Source organism: Somniosus microcephalus, chromosome 3 (genome assembly GCF_052327205.1).
Source record: "Somniosus microcephalus isolate GS21.2 chromosome 3, FLI_Smic_1.0, whole genome shotgun sequence".
NCBI classification, from domain to species: domain Eukaryota; kingdom Metazoa; phylum Chordata; class Chondrichthyes; order Squaliformes; family Somniosidae; genus Somniosus; species Somniosus microcephalus.
The window spans coordinates 94,697,700-94,720,177 of NC_140989.1; the positions used below are offsets into that span (position 1 = coordinate 94,697,700).

At 42.1% G+C, this 22,478-nt stretch overlaps 1 protein-coding gene across 2 annotated transcripts in view; it reads right to left on the minus strand.

The window, feature by feature from the left end:
- LOC147121216 (ribosomal protein S6 kinase alpha-5-like) overlaps positions 1-22,116 on the minus strand; it is a 127,937-nt gene extending 105,821 nt beyond the window's left edge. The window contains exon 1 of one of the 2 annotated variants that reach the window (XM_085981365.1): positions 20,992-22,116. In XM_085981365.1, coding sequence (XP_085837491.1) covers positions 20,992-21,046 — 55 coding nt within the window. In that variant the 5' untranslated portion in view covers positions 21,047-22,116. The remainder of the gene's footprint in view (positions 1-20,991) is intronic. The other variant, XM_085981364.1, reaches the window with a different exon arrangement.
- Between the last annotated feature and the right edge of the window lie 362 nt (positions 22,117-22,478).

Genomic DNA, 22,478 nt, shown 5'->3' on the forward strand with positions numbered 1-22,478 from the left:
AATCCAGAGTTTTAATAGTTCCCCCACCCTCCCCATTACTTCAATCCATCCACACACCATTTCAGTGTGCTCAATGGTGCAATGGTGTAACAAGTTTTGGGTCTGCCTTACATATCCTCTTAGGTACAGGGGTGTTAGTCACTCCCTTAAGTGGTTTAAATGTCTTGCATTCAGGAGATTGCCCATACTGCCCAATATCTCATTATATGATAGCATAACCCAGAAGTGTAACAATAATATCCTCATGTACAATTTTCTAAAGACAGACAGAAAGATTTCAATGCGTTGAACCCAGATACAAATCGTTAAGCTGCTTTACTTTAAATAGTCAGTTTTTCCTCTTTAAAAGGAGATTTGCAGTGGCCCTGCCACCATCCCAAGTAACACTGCCTACCTCAGAATAAAAAGAGATCAATTCTGAAATGTTCCTAGTCTGTTCCTTGCCACACAGTGCATTTCTCCATTGAGTGCATGAAGGAGAAGCTACATGTAATTTTTTTAAATATATGAAATAGTGGGTACATACAGCTCGAGAACAATTCTTTATTTTAATATCTCGGAGATGACTCAGATGCATCAAGCATTACATTTCTATGGTGTTTCTCCCATACAAAGAGAAATCTCACAGCACTGTACAATAAATATGTACCAAGTGGAAGGGAGAAAGGGAAGATAGGGGTGAAAGCACAGTTGAAGAGTAGGGTCTTTGAGGCTTGTGAAAGTAAATAAGGAGACAAGATGGAAGTTGAGGAAGGAAACTTCAGAAGGTTGTGGAGTAGCGGCCGAAGAGCAGCTGTTGACAAAGGAACGCAGAATGAAAAGTAGGCCATGTATCAGAGGAATAGAGGGTGCGTACATGGGTGCACAGCTGGAGGAGATTACAGAAGTAGAGAGGTGCGAGGCCATAGAAGGGTTTGAAAGTGAGAATAAGTCAATTATCTGAGGTACAGGGAGCCAATTAAGCTTTGCCGGGACAGGGGTGATGGGAAAACAGGCTTCAGTGTGGATGAGAACGCAGACCACAGGGTTCTAGATTATTTTTAGTTTATGGGCAGTGAAAGTGGGGAAGCTGACAAGGAGAACATTGAAAACCTCAAAGCTGGATTTCTCTAAAGTGTGGATTAGAGTTTCAGCGGCAGGAGGGAGAATAAGAGCTAAGGTCAGAGGCGAATGCTATTATAGAGGTAGAAGAAAGCGGTCTTGGTAATGAAACTGATTTGGGATAGAAAGCGGAATGTGGTTTTGAGCAGGAAACCATAATTCTGATTCTGTGGGCTTAGCCTGAGGTGGTAGCTGGAGAGGTTGACGGGATTTGAGGCTGGAGGCTCATTGGTTTTTGTGGGAGCCAGAGTGGATGGCTTTGGTTTGGCCAGCATTTAGCAGGAAGAAGTTTTGGCACTTCCAGGTATTAATTAGTGTTGGAAAGGCAACTGGAGAGAATGGCAACAGGTAAGAAAATTTAAAAATGTTCCTGCATGCAAAATGCATTATTTTGTTATCACAGTAAACCATCCTACTTTCCTAGGAACAGAAACAAAAGACTTCAATGTGCTTCACTATAACTGAAATAAACATCCCAATATAGCACTACCCCTTTGACACTGAATTTGGAAAAGAAAATTGTGTAGTGTAAAAAGCTGCAATTCTCTCTTGCCTGTTTTATCCTGCACCCCACCCCCACCCAAGACAGATTTCACACCAATTTAGTTTGCTGATTTATAAGTGAACAGTAATCTATAGGAAGATTAATATGAGTGACATTTCTAATCCATAGTAATTGAAAACAGTCATTACACAGTACAAAAAAAATTGTTAAAAATATTGCTTTCAAAACATTCCTAATGACAGTGCTATTCAGATATGGACAGAAAAGAGAATGAGAAAATGAGCAGCTGGGCCTTAGCCATAGAATGCTAAAGCAATAAGACCAGCAACTGCAGCCAGACAAACCCAAAGTAATTGTTGATTTGTTACAAAATTTCACGTTAACAAACTGCGGGAGGGTGAATTGAGTCAGAGAAAGCAATAATAGCCCTCCAAAAGGAGTCGGATAAAATCCATGAGCGGCCCAAATGGTTGCAGGTGAATTTCAGTCTAAACGAGTGCACGGTACTGTGCGCAGGAAGAAAAATGGGTGTTTTACATATACAGGAAACTCTTTGGTATCCGGCACGTTGCCAGTTGATCAAAAATTCCGGATGACGGAGAGGGTTATCTACCGAGGCTATTTTTAACAAAGAAAAATTTAAAAAAATCAAGAAATGTGCAGTATACAGAATGTTGTGTTAAATGGATGGTGGAAGATGCTTGATTAAGTACAGTACTGCCAGTTGAGGGTAATGCAATGCAATGACTACCAGCAGCACGGGAGACACACAGTACCCCTGTAAAATGGCGGATCAGAAGAGACTACCGGCAGCGCGGGAGAGTCAGACTCCTGTTACAGGGGTATTGAGGTGTTCCGACTTCCGACAGCGCCAAGAAGCCGAGTAGTGGCAGTTTGGAGAACTACCCCCACTGACTAACTCGGCCACCGCGGGGACTCTGACTCGGCAACATTGCCGGTTATTGAGGTGTTGTTTTCGGAGTAAGAATTTTGCCGGTTAATAGAGAATTCCGGATATTTAGGTGCTGTTTAAACTAGAGTTTCCTGTATTATGAATGGTGTAGACATAGCTTAAAGGAGCAGCTGAAAGGGATCTGGGAGAGTGATACATGTGTCACTTAACATATCTAATCACTGTGGAGCAGTAATAAACAAAACAGAAGAATGAACTATATTGTTAGATCGGTAATGTAAAATTCAAAGAATGCCATGCTAAAAGTGTACAGTTCTCTGGTCAGACTGAAGATTGTTGTTGTTGTTGAATTAAATTAAATTAATTTCCAGGTAGTTTTCCATTATTATCCTTGCACCTAAATATTATGTCCAGTTATAGAGTCATATTGGCTATGAAGGTATAAGGGCAGCATTTAAGCCATAGAGGTGGTGCAGAGAATGCTGATCCCTGGAATATAAACAGTGGAGAAAGAAATCTGTGGGAAATTACTTTCTTTTTCTTTTAACACTTTTTAAGATTGTTCAGCTGTGATTTGTTGCTGGTTTATGATTTATTACATTTGAGCCAATCGGGTGCAAGTGGAACACATACTGTACTTTGCATGTCTGACAAAACATACCACTTTTAAGGTGCACCAAACATATGCTAGACACATACATCTCATCTTCTATCTATATTAAAGTCTTGCATATAACATGCACTTCTTGTAAGTGTAACATACTTCCTTAGACATTTTCCTATCACTCTTTGTTGACTGACTCAAAGTAAAATGGCAGCAAATCAGAACTAAAGAGCCAAGGAATATGTAGATCAAAAACAAAGAGACAGGCTATTAAACAACCAAGGAGAAGGTATTATAAAGACTTATAAATTGCTCAAAAAAGTCTTTTCATCTGCCATTTTTTATTCATTAAATTTAATTTTGGAGAATTTCAGTTAAACAAAATATAAAAAATTACATATTTCACAATAAAATTTACATATTTCACAATAATGATTATCTTCTGTATCTTTTAATATGTGTATTAAAATCTTTACTTCATTGCCGCAGCCCATCTCAAAAGCCTGGGTTTTATATTTTTTCCTCCCAAAGAGTTGTGGAAGTTACCAATCACACTTGTGCAATCTGAGCATGTGCAGGTTGTAGAATTTGCCAGCATACATCAGAAGGTTTCTGTCTAGATTTTCCAAATACAAGCTTTATCTCCTCTTTCTGTGACAACACTTCTATGTTTTTTGCATTTGTAAATGCCTTGAAAACTACCTGGAAATTAATTTAATTTAACTAAATTCAACAACAACAACTTCTTGCATTTATATAGTGCCTTTAACATAGAAAATGTCCCAAGGTGCTTCACAGGAGCGCTATCAGACAAAATTTGACACTGAGCCACATAAATAAATATTTTTCACACTTAAACTATTACCAAATGTTTAATTGTTATATGAGAGAATGTAAAAGACATAGGTGGTTAGAGGGCGAGGGAAATGCAGAGCGGAAAGGGGAGCGGGAGAGGAGTAAGGGAAGTGGGAGAGGAGTAAGGGGAGAGAAGCAGCTGTAGTAACTATTAAGCCATGTATAACTTTTACAGATTTAAGTCATGCAAGCATGAATTATGTATTTTGTATGTGTTTATTAGCCAAGAAATCTTATTTGATGGTATTTTCCTTAAAAGCTGAATAGAATTTTATATTTTAATCTTTGTCTTTCAAAAGCTAATTACATATTTAAAAAGGGCAGTAGACAGAAGGCTGGAAACTATAGACCGGTTAGCCTAACATCTGTGGTAGGTAAAATTTTGGAGTCCATTATTAAGGAGACAGTAACAGGACATTTGGATAATCACAATTTAATAAGACAAACTCAGCATGGTTTTATGAAGGGGAAGTCATGTTTGACAAATTTGCTGGAGTTCTTTGAGGAAGTAACATATAGGGTGGATAAAGGTGAACCAGTGCACGTAGTGTATTTAGACTTCCAAAAGGCATTTGACAAGGTGCCACACAAAATATTATTGCTTAAAATAAAAAAAATCACAGGATTGGGGGTAATATTCTGGCATGGATAGAGGATTGGCTATCTAACAGAAGGCAGAGAGTTGGGATAAATGGTTCATTCTCAGACTGGCAATCAGTAACCAGTGGTGTTCCGCAGGGGTCAGTGCTGGGACCCCAACTCTTTACAATCTATATTAACGATTTGGAGGAGGGGACCGAGTGTAACATATCAAAGTTTGCAGATGATACTAAGATGGGAGGGAAAGTAGTGAGTGAGGAGGACATAAAAAACCTGCAAAGGGACAGAGACAGGCTAAGTAAGTGGGCAGAGATTTGGCAGATGGAATACAATACTGGAAAGTGTGAGGTTATGCACTTTGGCAGGAAAAATCGTAGAGCAAGTTATTATCTTAATGGCAAGAAACTGGAAAGTACTGAAGTACAAAGGGATCTGGGGGTCCTGGTGCACGAAACTCAAAAGGTTAGTATGCAGGTGCAGCAAGTGATTAAGAAGGCCAATGGAATGTTGGCTTTCATTGCTAGGGGGATAGAATATAAAAATAGGGAGGTATTGCTTCAGTTGTACAAGGTATTGCTGAGACCGCACCTGGAATACTGCGTACAGTTTTGGTGTCCATACTTAAGAAAAGACATACTTGCTCTCGAGTCAGTACAAAGAAGGTTCACTCGGTTAATCCCAGGGATGAGGGGATGGACATATGAGGAGAGGTTGAGTAGATTGGGACTCTACTCATTGGAGTTCAGAAGAATGAGAGGCGATCTTATTGAAACATATAAGATTGTGAAGGGGTTGGATCGGGTGGATGCAGGGAGGATGTTCCCGATGATGGGTGAAACTAGAACTAGGGGGCATAGTCTTAGAATAAGGGGCTGCTCTTTCAAAACTGAGATGAGGAGGAACTACTTCACTCAGAGGGTGGTAGGTCCATGGAATATGCTGCCCCAAAAAGCTGTCGAAGCTACATCATTACATAAATTTAAAACAGAAATAGACAGTTTCCTAGAAGAAAAGGGAATTAAGGGTTACAGGGAGTGGGCAGGAATTTGGACATGAGTCTAGGTTCGGATCGGTCATGGCCCTGTGGGTAGCGGAGCGGTCCCAGGGGCCGTGTAGCCTGATCCTGCTCCTGTTTCGTGTGTCTAATTCTGTTAGATTCAGGAGATAGTCCTGTGATAGTGGATTGGCGGTTAGGATCAGAGTGCTTTGTGCATTGAGTGGTGCTGGAGTTTTGCTAAGTGGGAGAGTTCGGATAAGTGGGAGGTGAGGGTGTGTTTTTTGCTCTGTTTTGTTCCCCACTCCCAGGCTTAGACTGCACTGCGGAGGCGGAGCAGCGAGACGAGTCAACCAAACAGGCCCCACAGACAGTATTCAAGGAGGAGGTTGGTGATCAGCTGGTTGGTTGGTTTTCTTCCTTCTCTTCTCTTTTATACCTTTAAGTTGGTAAGTCCTTTGAATAGTGGTGTGACATTATCATCTATATCCGGGCAGGGTCTTCATAACTAATAATAAGAAATTTAATTAATTATATAGAATGGAGCAGGTGATGTGTTACTGTTGCGAGATGTGGGAGCTGGTGGTCCCCATTGAGGCTCATGGTGATTACATCTGCGACAAGTGTTTGCTGCTAGAGGAACTCAAGTTCCATGTTATGGAGCTTGAGACCGAGCTTCAGACACTGCAACACATCAGGGAGGGGGAGAAGTTCCTGGACTCTATGTTTCAGGAGATGGTCACACCTATGAAGTTAATTACTGCAGATGTAGTCCGTGGTCAGGGACAGGACGGTGTGACTACGAGTGAGGAAGGTACAGGGATCCAGGATGTAGTGTTGAAGGAGACGCAGCCCTTGTTCTTGTCCAGCAGGATCGAGGTTCTTACTCCCTGTGAGGGCGAGAGCGGGGACTGCAGGGAGGATGAGCAACCTGGCCACAGCACCGTGGTACAGGGGGCCATTCAAGTGGAGGGAGTAAAAAGAAATGTTGTAGTGGTAGGGGATAGTACCATTAGGGGGATAGATAGGGTTCTCTGCAGTCAAGAGCGGGAGTCCCGAAGGCTGTGTTGCCTGCCCCGGTGCCAGGGTTAAGGACATCTCTTCTGGGCTGGAAAGAAACTTGGAGGGGGAGGATCCAGTTGTCGTGGTCCATGTTGGTACAAACGACGTAGATAGGACAAGGAAGACGGTTCTGTTAAAGGAGTATGAGCAGCTAGGGGTCAAATTAAAAAACAGAACCTCAAGGGTAATAATCTCTGGGGTATTACCTGAGCCACGAGCGAATATGGCTAGGATAAATAAAATTAAAAAAAGAGTTAAATACGTGGCTCAAAGACTGGTGTGGGAGAAATGGGTTTTGCTTCTTGGGACACTGGCACCAATACTGGGACAGGAGGGAGCTGTTCTGTTGGGACGGACTCCACTTGGCCAGTGCTGGGACTAGAGTCCTGCCGAATCATATAACTAGGGCTGTAGAGAGGGCTTTAAACTAATTAGTGGGGGGGGAGGTTTCCAGAGAGCAAATAATAGAAATGACAACAGAGAAGGTCATAGACTTAGGTAGCAGTGGGGGAATTAAAAAACAGAATGTGTCAGGAAGGGACAGAAGGTATGGAGTAAAAAGTAAAGTACTAAAAAGGGAAAAAACAGGAACTAAGTGTTACAAAACATATTTGAAAGTTCTTTATCTGAATGCACGTAGCATTCGTAACAAAATGAATGAGCTAACGGCACAAAACGACATATGGGTATGATCTTGTGGCCATTACAGAAACATGGCTACAGGGTAACCATGACTGGGAATTAAACATACCAGGTTATTTAACAATCAGGAAGGACAGGCAGGAAGGGAGAGGAGGTGGGGTGGCTATGTTAATAAAGGAAGGAATCACTATAATAGAGAAATGATATTGGGTCAAAGGAGCAGGATAGTGAAACAGTTTGGGTGGAGATAAGGAATAGTAAGGGGAAAAAAACACTAGTGGGTGTAGTCTATAGGCCTCCGAACAGTTGCAACTCTGTTGGACGGAGTATTAATCAGGAAATAGTTGAGGCTTGTAATAAGGGAACAGCTATAATTATGGGGGATTTTAATTATCATATTAACTGGACAAATCAAATTGGGCAGAGCAGCCTTCAGGATGAGTTCATTGAGTGTATTAGGGATGGGTTTCTTGAGCAGTATGTAACTGAACCGACCAGGGGGCAAGCAACCTTAGATTTGGTCCTGTGTAATGAGACAGGATTAATTAAAAATGTCCTATTAAAGGATCCCCTTAGAATGAGTGACCATAACATGGTTGAGTTCCATATTCAATTAGAGGGTGAGAAGGTTGGATCTCAAACAAGCGTGCTGAGCTTGAATAAAGAAAACTATGAAGGTATGAGAGCGGAATTGATTAGAGTGGACTGGGAAAATAGATTAAAGGGTAAGACGGTACATGATCAGTGGTGTACATTTAAGGAGTTATTTTACAACTTCCAAAAAATATATATTCCACTGAGGAAAAAAGGGTGTAAAAGAAAAGATAGCCATCCGTGGCTAAGTCAAGTAATTAAGGATAGTATCCGACTAAAAACAAGGGCATATAAGGTAGTCAAATCTAGTGGGAGGATGGAAGATTGGGAAGTCTTTAAAAGACAGCAAAAAATAACTAAAAGATTGATTAAGAAAGGGAAGATAGATTATGAAAGTAAATTAGCAAAAAATATAAAAACAGACAGTAAAAGTTTCTATAGTTACATAAAAAGAAAAAGGGTGGCTAAAGTAAATGTTGGTCCCTTAGAGGATGAGACCGGGAAATTAATGGTGGGAAACATGGAGATGGCAAAAACACTGAACAATTATTTTGTATCAGTCTTTACAGTAGAGGGCACTAAGAATATCCCAACACTGGACAAACAGGGGGCTCTAGGGGGGGGAGGAACTAAATACGATTAAAATCACTAAGGAAGTGGTACTTGGTAAAATAATGGGACTCAAGGCGGATAAATCCCCTGGACCTGATGGCTTGCATCCTAGGGTCTTGAGGGAAGTAGCGGTAGGGATTGTGGATGCATTGGTAATAATTTTCCAAAACTCACTGGACTCAGCAAAGGTCCCGGCAGATTGGAAAACTGCTAATGTAACACCCTTATTTAAAAAGGGTAGTAGGCAGAAGGCTGGAAACTATAGACCTGTTAGCCTAACATCTGTGGTTGGTAAAATTTTGGAGTCCATTATTAAGGAGACAGTAACGGGACATTTGGATAAACATAATTTAATAGGACAAACTCAGCATGGTTTCATGAAGGGGAAGTCATGTTTGACAAATTTGCTGGAGTTTTTTGAGGAAGTAACATACAGGGTGGATAAAGGGGAACCAGTGGACGTAGTGTATTTAGACTTCCAAAAGGCATTTGACAAGGTGCCACACAAAAGATTATTGCTCAAGATAAAAAATCATGGGATTGGGGGTAATATTCTGGCGTGGGTGGAAGATTGGCTCTCTAACAGAAAGCAGAGAGTTGGGATAAATGGTTGGTTCTCAGACTGGCAATCAGTAACAAATGGTGTTCCGCAGGGGTCAGTGCTGGGTCCCCAACTCTTTACAATCTATATTAACGATTTGGAGGAGGGGACCGAGTGTAACATATCAAAGTTTGCAGATGATACAAAGATGGGAGGGAAAGTAATGAGTGAGGAGGACATAAAAAACCTGCAAAGTGACATAGACAGGCTAAGTAAGTGGGCAGAGATTTGGCAGATGGAATACAATACTGGAAAGTGTGAGGTTATGCACTTTGGCAGGAAAAATCATAGAGCAAGTTATTATCTTAATGGCAAGAAACTGGAAAGTACTGTAGTACAAAGGGATCTGGGGGTCCTGGTGCACAAAACTCAAAAAGTTAGTATGCAGGTGCAGCAAGTGATCAAGAAGGCCAATGGAATGTTGGCCTTTATTGCTAGGGGGATGGAATATAAAAACAGGGAGGTATTGCTGCAGTTGTACAAGGTATTGGTGAGAACGCACCTGGAATACTGCATACAGTTTTGGTGTCCATACTTAAGAAAAGACATACTTGCTCTCGAGTCAGTACAAAGAAGGTTCACTCGGTTAATCCCGGGGATGAGGGGGTGGTCATATGAGGAGAGGTGGAGTAGATTGGGACTCTACTCATTGGAGTTCAGAAGAATGAGAGGCGATCTTATTGAAACATATAAGATTGTGAAGGGGCTTGATCGGGTGGATGCGGTGAGGATGTTCCCAATGATGGGTGAAACTAGAACTAGGGGGCATAATTTTAAAATAAGGGGCTGCTCTTTCAAAACTGAGATGAGAAACTTCTTCACTCAGAGGGTGGTAGGTTTGTGGAATTTGCTGCCCCAGAAAGCTGTGGAAGCTACATCATTAAATAAATTTAAAACAGAAATAGATCGTTTCCTAGAAGTAAAAGGGAATTAAGGGTTACGGGGAGCGGGCAGGAAATTGGACATGAGTCTAGGTTCGGAATGGTCATGGCCCTGTGGGTAGTGGAGTGGGCCCAGGGGCCGTGTAGCCTGGTTCTGCTCCTACTGTGTTCTAATTCTGTGTTAGATTTCAGGAGATGGTTTTATTCCTGTTCCTGGCTGGGGTGGAGATCGCCTTTACAGAAGGTAAGTACTGTAGAAAATATAGGGACTGAGTGATCTCCTGGAAGAATTTCGATCGCCTAGATGGGTCGGAGAGGAATTTCCCAGATTTTTTTCTCCCAAATTGGCCATTGGGTCTTTATCTGGTTTTTCGCCTCTCCCGGGAGATCACATGGGTTCGGGTGGATGCAGAGTGATAGAAGATTTGAGGTTAGGATCAGATCAGCCATGATCTTATTGAATGGTGGAGCAGGCTCGAGGGGCCGATTGGCCTACTCCTGCTCCTATTTCTTATGTTCTTATGTTCTTATTACTTGTCTGATAACTAACACTAAATATGATTGTATTAGTTATCGAATTAAGGGTACAGTTTGCAACTACAGGATAAAAATCACATTTATTTCTTAATAACTGGCTTCAGGTTGGCTACCAGAGTGACAGTCCAGCAACATGATGCAGTAGGAAATGCGCTGGGCCATCAGGCACCTGCAACACCTGCACTACTGCCAGACACAATCCCACCCATCAGTACCACATTCCGGCCCTCCTCAATATTACTGCCCCACAGGATCTCCCGCAAATGTTGCTGGACCAAAGAACCTTTTTTCTCTGTTTCTGGATCTCAGTAGCGCATTCTCTAGAGCTGCCAGACTCTGGTAACCCTCTCCCAATTGTGCCAGACCTCGTAACCTCTTCCTCGTACTCCCATACACCAGATTCCCCTTATCAGGACTCCTGCACTTCATAGCCTTCCCTCCCAATTCTCCCCAGATCATTTGCAGATGGATACTAGGTTACCTTGTCCAGTATTCCCAGATGCTACCAAAGACCAACACCCCCAAAGCTACTCCAAAACCCCACAACCTCAAGTTCCACTACTGCTAAATGCCATATACCTACCTACCTGCAATCTACTACATGTTGCCTACCTGCAATCTGCTACATGTTGCCTATCATCTTCCTGTGTATTCTGGGTTTTGAAAAATGCTGAGAGATAAAAAATTAAATCCACAACTAAAGCAATATGTAAAAATAACCAATTTACAGTTCTCACAAAGAAAATCAGAATCATGGAATTGGATTCCCCAAAACACTGGTACAATTTGGCCATAAAGCACTATTCCTGATGATACTCTCTGCATTATATGGAGGAACACTTCTTATTAATATAAAACAGATTAAGCTCAGACTCACCTGTGAGCAATGGCACGGGAAATTTGCTATTACAAAAAAAAAACTTTACTTCTGCACACAATTCTTGCTCATCACGTACTATTTAATGAGTTACATAGAATTAAATATAAATTACAACATGGACTGGTTGGACTGAACATCCTGTTCGGCCCAACCAGTCCGTGTTGGTATTTATGCTTGACACAAGCAGTAGTCCTAATCTCATGTGCCTGTCCTGTTCCCAAATCCTTTTATCTCCTTTCCCTTCAACCATCAATCTAACCTATTATTAAATGTTGACATGGTCTCTGCTTTAATCGGCAACTCTGATAGTGGAATGCACTCTCTCACACTCATGTATAAAGAAACGTGTCTCCTGATCGCTGTCCTAAAGCTCTTACATTTTATCTTCAGGAGTGACTGCTTCCAACGAACCGGAAGCTGCACAGAGGCGTTCTGCGCATGTGCAGCCTCCGGTTTGCTACGTCACACCGTGCAACCCGACTGAAAACATTTACGTATGCACAAATGTCGGTGCGGCGCAAATGTCCTTAATCTTATATCTATGTCTCCTTGTTCTAGACGAGAAACCACCTCCAAGTTCCCCTCCAAGTCACACACCATCCTGACTTAAAAGTATATCGCTGATCCTTCATCGTCGCTGGGTCAAAACCCTGGAACTCCCTCCCTAACAGCACTGTGGGAGTACCTTCACCACACGGACTGCAGCGGATCAAGAAGGCGGCACACCACCACCTTCTCAAGAGCAATTAGGGATGGGCAATAAATGCTGGCCTTGCCAGCGACGCCCACATCCCAGGAACGAATAAGAGTCTATCTACTCTGTCCCTAACTTTCCTAATTTTAAACACTTCTATTAAATCACCCATAATTTCCTCTGTTCTAGCAAAAATGGCCCTTATTTGTAAATGTGTGTTACACATTAAAAAAAAGGTAGAAATAAATAAAGATAATCATTTGCAGTATATAGAACATTTTTGCAGGAACACAAAATACTGGCATCCCTAACTAACATTCCCACAAAGCCAGGGTTTTGATCACCAGCCTGAATAACAAATAACATTCGAATGAACTCACCCAGTTCAATTAGACTTTGTAGCTTTAAAAGGGACACAAGCCTACACTTTCACAAAAGAATAACTAATACATTGAGTTTTATGATAAAAGGGTTTTTGTGCTCATAAAAAAAGAGAAACAACTTAATCTTTACCAATATCCCAATACAAAACATACTCCTCTTGGGAGGGAGACCATTTAGGTCTGTTTATACCTTGCTGCTTTTTGCGCTTAGCATGCAGATAACCTTATGCAGTACCTTCACTGGTTGGTTCCTCAATCTAGGGTATTCCTAGCATTGCTTCTGGCACACACTTCTCATTGAGCAAAGGTTGGTGGTAATGGAGAAGCGAGATGTGCCAATCACTCCGATGGTATAGAATTCCGCTCTTGATGATGACCCACAGTACCACATGGATGTCCAGTTTTGGGCTGACAGATTTGTCCTTAGACTGTCCCACTTAGCAGGACAGTAGTATCACACTACATGATGGACTGTGTCCTCAGTGTGAAGGCATGACTTTGTCTTCACAAGGACTGTGAACTGGTCACTCCTGACAATATTATTGTGGACATATGTGTCTGCAACAGGTAGGTTGTTAAGGATGTGATCAAATAAGTTACTTCCTCATAATGATTCCCTCACCATCTGACACAGGGTCAGTCTGGCAGCTTTGTCTTTCAGGACTTGGTGAGCTCGGTCAGTGGAGGTACTACTGAGCGACTCAGTGGTGAACACTGAGGTCTTCCACCAAGAGTACACACTTGCTTCTCAGATCTTCCTCCAAGTTTGGGGGGGGGGGGGGGGCGGCGGGTAAGGTGGCAACCAGCAGGAGGTTTCCTTGGCCTTGCTTGACTTGAAGCTATGAGACTTCATGGGATCCAGAGACCATGCTGAGCACTCCCAGAACAATGCCTACCTGACTGTACCACCGTGCCCCCGCCTCTGGTTAGTTCATCCTGTCTGTGGGACAGGACATACCCAGGGATGATGATGGAGGAGTCTGTGATATTGGCAGATAGATATGATTCTGTAAGTATGACTGTCAGGCAGTTGCTTGACTAGGCTGTATACAGCTCTCCCAACTTGGGCGCCAGGCCCGAGAGTTAGTGAGGAGGACTTTGCAGGTGACAACCGTGGCTGGGATTGTCTCAAGTCTCGTTCTGATCTGATGTCTTGATTATTGTTAGAAACATAGAAAAATAAGAACAGCAGTAGGCCATTCAATATGATCATGGCTGATCCTCTATCTCAGTACCATATTCCCGCCCTCTCCCCATACCCCTTGATGCCTTGTGTCTAGAAATCTATCTATCTCCTTTTTAAATATATTCAGTGACTTGGCCTCCACAGCCTTCTGTGGTAGAGAGCTCCACAGGTTCACCACCCTCCAAGTGAAGACATTTCTCCTCATCTCAGTCCTAAATGTTCTACACCATATCCGGAGACTGTGACCCCTCGTTCCAGAACCCCACAGCCAGGGGAAACATCCTCCCTGCATCCAGTATGTCTAGCCCTGTCAGAATTTTATACGTTTCAATGAGATCCCCTCTCATTCTTCTAAACTATAGTGAATACAGGCCTAGTCGACGCAATCTCTCCTCATACGACAATCCTGCCATCCCAGGAATCAGTCTGGTGAACCTTTGCTGCACTTCCTCTATGGCAAGTATATCCTTTCTTAGGTAAGGAGGCCAAAACTGCACACAGTACTCCAGGTGTGGTCTCACCAAGGCCCTGTATAACTGTAGTAAGACATCTTTGCTCCTGTACTCAAATCCTCTTACAATGAAGGCCAACATACCATTTGCCTTCCTAACTGCTTGCTGCACCTGCATGTCAGCAGACGAGGGTCCTGAATTTAAATAAAGGGGACTACGATGGTATGAGGTGTGAGTTGGGTAGGATTGATTGGGGAATGACATTCAAAGGGTTGACGGTGGATGGGCAATGGCAAACATTCAAAGATCGCATGGATGAACTACAGAATTTGTTCATCCCAGTTTGGCATAAAAATAAAACAAAAAAATTGGCTCAACCGTGGCTAACAAGGGAAATTAGGGATAGCATAAGATCCAAGGAGACGGCATATAAATTGGCCAGAAAAAGCAGTAAACTTGAGGATTGGGAGCAGTTTAGGATTCAACAAAGGAGGACAAAGGGATTAATTAAGAGGGGGGAAATAGAGTACGAGAGTAAGCTTGCAGGGAACATAAAAACTGACTGTAAAAGCTTTTATAGATATGTGAAGAGAAAAAGATTGGTGAAGTCAAGCGTAAGTCCCTTGCAGACAGAATCAGGGGAATTTATAATGGGGAACAAAGAAATGGCTGACCAATTAAATACATACTTTGGTTCTGTCTTCACAAAGGAGGACACAAATAACCTCCCAAAGATGTCGGGGAACATAGGGTCTAATGAAAGGGAGGAACTGATAGAAATCAGTATTTGTAGGGAAATGGTGTTAGGGAAATTGATGGGATTGAGGGCCGATAAATCCCCAGGGCCTGATAATCTACATCCTAGGGTACTTAAGGAAGTGGCCCTAGAAATAGTAGCTGCATTGCGGGTCATCTTCCAAAATTCTATAGACTCTGGAACAGTACCCATGGATTGGCGGGTAGCTAATGTTACCCCACTATTCAAAAAGGGTGGTAGAGAGAAAACAGGGAATTACAGACTGACATCGGTAGTGGGGAAAACGCTAGAGTCCATTATAAAGGATGTAATAGCAGAGCACTTGGAAAAAAGTGACCGGATCGGACAAAGTCAACATGGATTTACAAAAGGTAAATCGTGCTTGACTAATCTACTGGATTTTTTGAGGATGTAACTGGTAAAATAGATAAGGGAGAACCAGTGGATGTGGTGTATTTGGATTTTCAAAAGGCTTTCGATAAGGTCCCGCATAAGAGATTAGCGTGTAAAATTAAGGCACATGGGATTGGGGGCAAGGTATTGACTTGGATAGAGAACTGGTTGGCAGACAGAAAGCAAAGAGTTGGAATAAACGGCTCTTTTTCCAAGTGGCAGGCAGTGACTAGTGAGGTACCGCAGGGGTCAGTCCTTGGACCCCAGCTATTCACAATATATATTAATGATCTGGATGAGGGAATTGGATGGAATATCTCCAAGTTTGCAGATGACACAAAGCTGGGTGGGCATGTGTGCTGTGAGGAGGATACCGAGAAACTCCAGTATGATTTGGACAGGTTGGGTGATTGGGCAGAAGCATGGCAGATGCAATATAACGTGGATAAATGCGAGGTTATCCACTTTGGTGGCAAAAACAGGAAGGCAATTATCTGAATGGCAATAGATTGGGAGAAGGTGAAGTGCAACGAGACCTGGGCGTCCTTGTGCACCAGTCACTGAAAGTAAGCATGCAGGTGCAGCAGGCGGTTAAGAAGGCAAATGGTATGCTGGCCTTCGTAGCGAGAGGGTTTGAGTACAGGAACAAGGATGTCTTGCTGCAGTTGTACAGGGCCTTGGTGAGACCACATCTGGAGTACTGTGTGCAGTTTTGGTCGCCTTACCTGAGGAAGGATGTTCTTGTCACGGAAGAAGTGCAGCGAAGATTCACCAGGCTGATACCTGGGATGGCAGGAATGACGTACGAGGAGAGATTGGGTCGATTGGGCTTGTACTCGCTGGAGTTTAGAAGAATGAGAGGGGATCTCATCGAAACTTATAAAATTCTAACAGGACGAGACAGACTAGATGCTGGAAGGATGTTCCCGATGGTCGGGCAGTCCAGAACCAGGGGTCACAGTCCACGGATAAGGGGTAAGCCATTTAGGACTGAGATGAGGAGGAATTTCTTCACCCAGAGAGTGGTGAACCTGTGGAATTCTCTACCACAGAAGGCAGTAGAGGCCAATTCATTAAATATATTCAAGAAGGAGTTGGATATATTTCTTAAGGCTAAAGGGATCAAGGGATATGGAGAGAAGGCAGGAACAGGGTACTATATTTGGACGATCAGCCATGATCTCAGTGAATGGCGGAGCAGGCTCGAGGGACCGAATGGCCTACTCCTGCTCCTATCTTCTATGTTTCTATGTTTGCTTTCAGTGACTGGTGTACAAGGACACCCAGGTCCCTTTGTACATCAACATTTCCCAATCTATCACCATTTAAATAATACTCTGCCTTTCTGTTGTTCCTACCGAAGTGGATAATTTATCCACATTATACTGCATCTGCCATGTATTTGCCCACTCACTCAACTTGTCTAAATGGCCTTGAAGCCTCTTTGCATCCTCCTCACAACTCACAAATCCCACCTAGTTTTGTGTCGTCAGCAAACTTGGAAATATTACATTTGGTTCTCTCATCCAAAGTATTGATATATAATGTGAATAGCTGGGGCCCAAGTGCTGATCCCTGCGGTACCCCACTAGTCACCGGCTGCCACCCCGAAAAAGACCCATTTATTCCTACTCTCTGTTTCCTGTCTGTTAACCAATTTTCAATCCATGCCAGTATATTACCCCCAATCCCATGTTAATTTTCTTTGTAGCGACTGTTTACAAGTGAGTGGCTTGCTCAGCCACATCAGAGGGCACTAGGAGCCACATGTAGGCCAGAGTGGGTAGGGGTAGGAGGTTTCCTTCCATGAAGGACATCAGTGTACCAGTTAGGTTTTTACTACAATCCAACTTTGTGGTCAGTTTCCCTCATGCTAGCCTATAACGTACCAGATTTATTGAATTCAGTTTCACAATTTGTAATGCAGGGATTTGAACCTTTTGGTTGTTAGTCCGGTACCATACCCACGACACTAAAATACCGCGATAAAGATGTTTATTTTCTTTAAAAAAGGTAAAGTTATTGCATAAGCAGCTATTACAATTTTAACTTTAGGTGACAGGTCCAGTGGTAAAATTAGACAACAGAATAAACGCACAAAACACAATGGATGTTATTTGAAGCTTCAAATGGATAAAATATTACATCAGATTGTTTTCCAAAGAGCTTGTCATCAACATCATTCTTCGCATAAACATTGGGTGAAAAGCCTCCTTGTGGTTAATCAAACTAGACCATTGTTGATGAAATTATTTTTCTGGTTAATTAACCCGAGAGTAAATTTTCCAATTATTACAATTTGCAACTTACATGGACGAGGTAGTATTTTTGGCAAAGTGAGCCAATAAACCAAATGTAAAACCTGCATTTGTAAACCTAGAGCAAGGCAGAGGTCGAAGGGCAGAAAAACAAGCTGTGTTGGTAAATATTTTCAAGTAGGAGAGTGTCTTTGCTGCTATTACTATCACCAGTTCATGCTGCAGGCTATTGTTACTGTAGCACGATATTACAAACCTTTCTTGTTCATGTTCCTGAATGTGACCTTTTAAGTACAGAACAAATGTGAAATAGCAAAACCTTTGTCCTATTTGAAACTATCAAAATTTGTTCTGATGCGCAAATATTATGAACATGAAATTTGGTGCAATGTAACCTATGTTTCAGAATATTATAGTTTCAAATAATAAACTGCTATGTATCACATATATTTAAAGAAAGGTAAAATAAAATGTGTTTATATTAACTAAAACTATTGAAAGAAAGCATTATACCACTTCTTTTGTGAAAAACATTGAACTGCAGAGGCTACATTGTAGTTTATTCTATAAAATGTTTCCCTTGATGTGAGCTCATGGCAATGTGCTGGCTGCTAGCCTAAGATCTCTAATGTTACATATTTTAATGTTATGTGCTACTGAACACAGCATTGCATTAACCATTTGCTCTTATCAAGCTGTCCAGTGTAGACTTAGACAACCAGATGGTTAAATATACAGTCAATGTACTGCATGGTATATAATACAATTAATTTAAAGTACAAATGCAAAATACTGCGGATGCTGGAAATCTGAACTAAAAATATTGAGTGAAAGACATCTTCCCCACCCCTTTCAGCATTCCGAAGGGACCGTTCCCTCCACGACTCCCTGGTCCATGCCTCAATCACCCCAGCGCCCCCTCCCCTTCCCACGGCACCTACAGATGCAAGCGCAGAGGATGCAACACCTGCCCTTTTACCTCCTCTCTTCCCAGGGCCCCAAACACTCCTTCCAGGTGAAACAGCAATTTACTTGTACTTCGTTCAATTTAGTATACTATATTTGCTGTTCACGCAGCGGTCTCCTCTACATTGGGGAGACCAAATGCAGATTGGGTGAACGCTTTGCGGAACATCTGGATTCAGTCCCCAAGCGTGACCCCGAGCTTCCCATCACCTGTCATTTTAATTCTCTACCCCATTCCCACTCTGACCTCGGCCTCCTACACTGTTCCAATGAAGCTCAACGTAAGCTCGAGGAACAGCAGCTCATCTTTCGATTAGGCACTTTACAGCCTTCCGGATTCAACACTGAGTTCAACAATTTCAGATCATAACCTCTGCCCCCATTTTTTCCAGACGGCAGCTGTTGCTGATGATACTGCTGTTCCCACTTACACCTCCTCTAGACCCAGCTTTTGTTTCTTTACTTGTTCCATTATCATCTCCTTTTGCTTTACACCATCATCTCTTTTGTCATTTAATCTCTCCTGCCTTCCACCCTATCACAAACCTTCCCTTTTGTTCTTTCCTCTCCTCCCGCCTCCCCGGAGTTCCAGGATTTAGACCCAGCGACGATGAAGGATCGTCGCTGACTTCTAAGTCAGGATGGTGTGTGACTTGGGAACACCACCACCTCCAAGTTCCCCTCCATGCGCCTGCTGCCCTTGTCCTTCTAGTTGGAAGAGGCCGCGGGTTTGGGAGGTGCTGCTGAAGAAGCCTTGGCAAGTAGACCCTTTTACAGAACTGATGTAGGTTTTACACTCAAAACATGAATCCAGCTTTTCTCTTTACTTTTCTGTTTGTATTTAGCATTTGTATATTGTTTTTTGTAGAGATCAGAAGAACAAACAATTTTGATTGTACTTCTGTAAGTGTACTGCTGTAAGTGTTATTCAAATTAATTCAGATAGCTCAGTCTTTTAATAAAATTGAATGCACCGATGAAAAAATGTATAAAACTTTACACTGACTAAGTCTGAGCTGGAAGCACTCTCCCTTGAACTGCATCAAAAACAGATTAAAATAATAAATATACAAAGCCAGCTAAAGAAATCTTAAACTTTACCCAGATTCAACTGATAGGCAGAAACATCAGATTATGAGAATTGCAACACCTTTATAAAGGTTACAGTATTAAATCATCACAATGTGCTCTTCAAGAGTTGTAAATTCAGGTCAGCAAATGCAGATACTATCAGACATGAACGATTAATTTTACAGGCTACATATCACCTATTCACTTTGGGTTCAATAATGTAAAAAACTCCATGTCAATTTCAATTAACAGCATAACTATTGAGCTCCATATGTTACACTTCATGTTCAGCTCAATAAATTGTGTGCAAAAGCAATTAAAAACTCATGATGACAGGATATATGTACTTATATACGATATGTTCATAGGCAAATAGTGTAAAAGACTTTTTAGGAGAGACACAAAAATATATCACACAAAGTATGATTATGGAGAGCTTAGGCACATTGTGCACCATTAATGAACACATTTAATATTTAATCCCAACAGAAATTTAAAAAATATTTACAGCATTTGCTGCTCATGTTTTTTACACAAATAACGTTCAAAATATTGTACTGCAGCTTGGCAAAGCTTCCATTCCGAGTTTCCACACCACATTTGTCAAACTATCTATATTTTTGGGCATCGTAAGCACATATTAAGAGTTAAGTAATTTTGTACCATATCCACGAGTATCCATTAACAATTTTAAATAAAAATAGCCAGATCTTTATAAAACAAAACAAAATAATAGGCAGGTCAACTGACATCAATTGAGTCCAACACAACTTTATAGGGTTTATTCTATGATTCACTGTCTACTGATATACATCATTTATATACAAGCACTGAACCAATAAAAATACTTGCTATTAAAGAATGTTGCTGCCAATACTCCTAAAGCTCTGCTCTGTTTTGTTGGGGATCATAAAGCATAAATCGTTTTGACAAGTACTTGCATGCTTTAAACATTTTTTAAAAGTCCTTTCGTTCCATTCTGCTATCATCTCGCTCTGGAATGCACCATATTACATCTGCTGCCAAAAGTCTGATTGGCAAACATTCCCTTTTTCTCTCCCTCTCTCTTTCTGGTGTTTGCAACAACGTAAATAGAGATGCAAATCTTTCCAGCTTACTACAGCATCCAGCTAAATTGTGCAACTAATGAGTTCTGAGACTCACCGATCCAGGCAAGTCCTGTTGTTTAGACAGACTCGCCGGCTGACAGGTCACTACAGGAACAGCAGGTTAAACGTCAAAGTGTGTATTTAAAAAGCAAACATACTATAAACATTCAGTAGTCCGTACATTGACTTATTCAGTACGTATTTTAATCTAGACGACTTCCTTCCGCAAATTAAATGACTTGAATTTAGAGCAAAGATTGTTCAACATCACAGTCAAGCGAAATGGGTGTTTAAATTTATTGATCGAGAAACACACGCAATATAATTTTTTTAACTCTTACCGTTTGTCAGCTCGTGCTTTACAGTACAACTCCCCTCCTCTGCGTCGTCTCCCATATTGAGCACAAACCCGGTCTGAATTCAGTGTTAAAAGACGAGTTTGTCAAAGAAACAAAAGATCTGAAGACGAGCCTGCGCTGGATCACCGGCAGCCGCCGTCTCCTTGCAGATTCTCCCTGCCCCAGAGCTGGCGTCGCTGCTGCACTGACAGCGTGCTGCGTCACGGGAGTTGTAGTTTCCGTCGGCCGCTCTGCATTTTGTGGCCCGGAGAACCGCGATCCGCAAACTACGAGTCCCGGCAAGCTTTGCGCGAGTCGCGCATGCTCTGATGCGGTGGGAGGCGAACCCCGCCTCCTCTCCTTTGACAATTTTGTTCTCTCGTTTTCCTAACCGGGATAGTCCAACAAATCTCGGGGGGATACATTTAAAAGCGCTTATTGTAAGCTAATTAAACCATTTACACATTTAAATTGAACATAAGGCATATTAGTAATATATTTCTCTACCCTCCTAAATCCAATGATATACAGGTATAATACTTTCATCAGTCGTGTCCTATGCTCAGAGTGAATGACATGCTGTGGCCCAGTCAACATCTGGAGTAAACAGCTGCGCGAGCTGTTCCCGGAACCAGGCTCCGAGCGCGAGCGGGAATCCGCTCCATTGCAACAATGTCACATTTCTTCAGCTATCAAAACAACCGCACCTCCAGGAAGCACCGCTCTTTGCCAGTGTTATTAGTATGAGTTTAAACCACAGAAATACCGCCACTGAATGTGGTATTCACGTTACCAGTTGTTGGATTCCTGAAACAGTGTTTTGATTGTTTGCGGTTGTTTTCAATCCGCCGCATAACACAAGAGGTTGCCATTGAATTGTAACGTTCGGTAATGGACCCACCTGATTTAACAACACAGGATTTAATGGCAGTAATGAATTCAAAGTCGTGTATGATCTTGCACTTATTGTAGAAGCTCTTTTATTTTTCTATTTCATTCTTTATTTAAAGAGTTACTCCACAATAAAACGTCTTTATGGCCCCACAATAATATTCTCAATAGCCATTAGAGAAGACATAGGGCTGGATTTTGTCATTGGGTGGGGGCGGGTCAGGTGGTCGGCGGGTCCCGCTCCCACCTCCGATGTCAGGCAGGATAATTTAGCGATTTTGCCCTAATTGGGCAATTGATTCCCAGCGTGTGCGCACCCCTGGCCCAATGAGTCTTTTGGTCCCGAAACTCTCCTCTGATAATGTAATTTATGTAGCTGCATTTAAGGGCTGCAAGCAGCCTTGGTTCATTTTCTGCCTTAGAACTTTTATTTGAGATTGTTCGAAGGGATTTGTGCTGCTGATATGTCTACTTCAAGGTCCAAGGCCGCACCCCAGTTTGATGAGGACTCCCTCCATGCTCTGGTGGAGGGAGCCAGAGCTCAGAAGGAGGTGTTGTTTCCTTCCTCTGGGAGGAAAAAAACCTCCCCAGCAGACCAA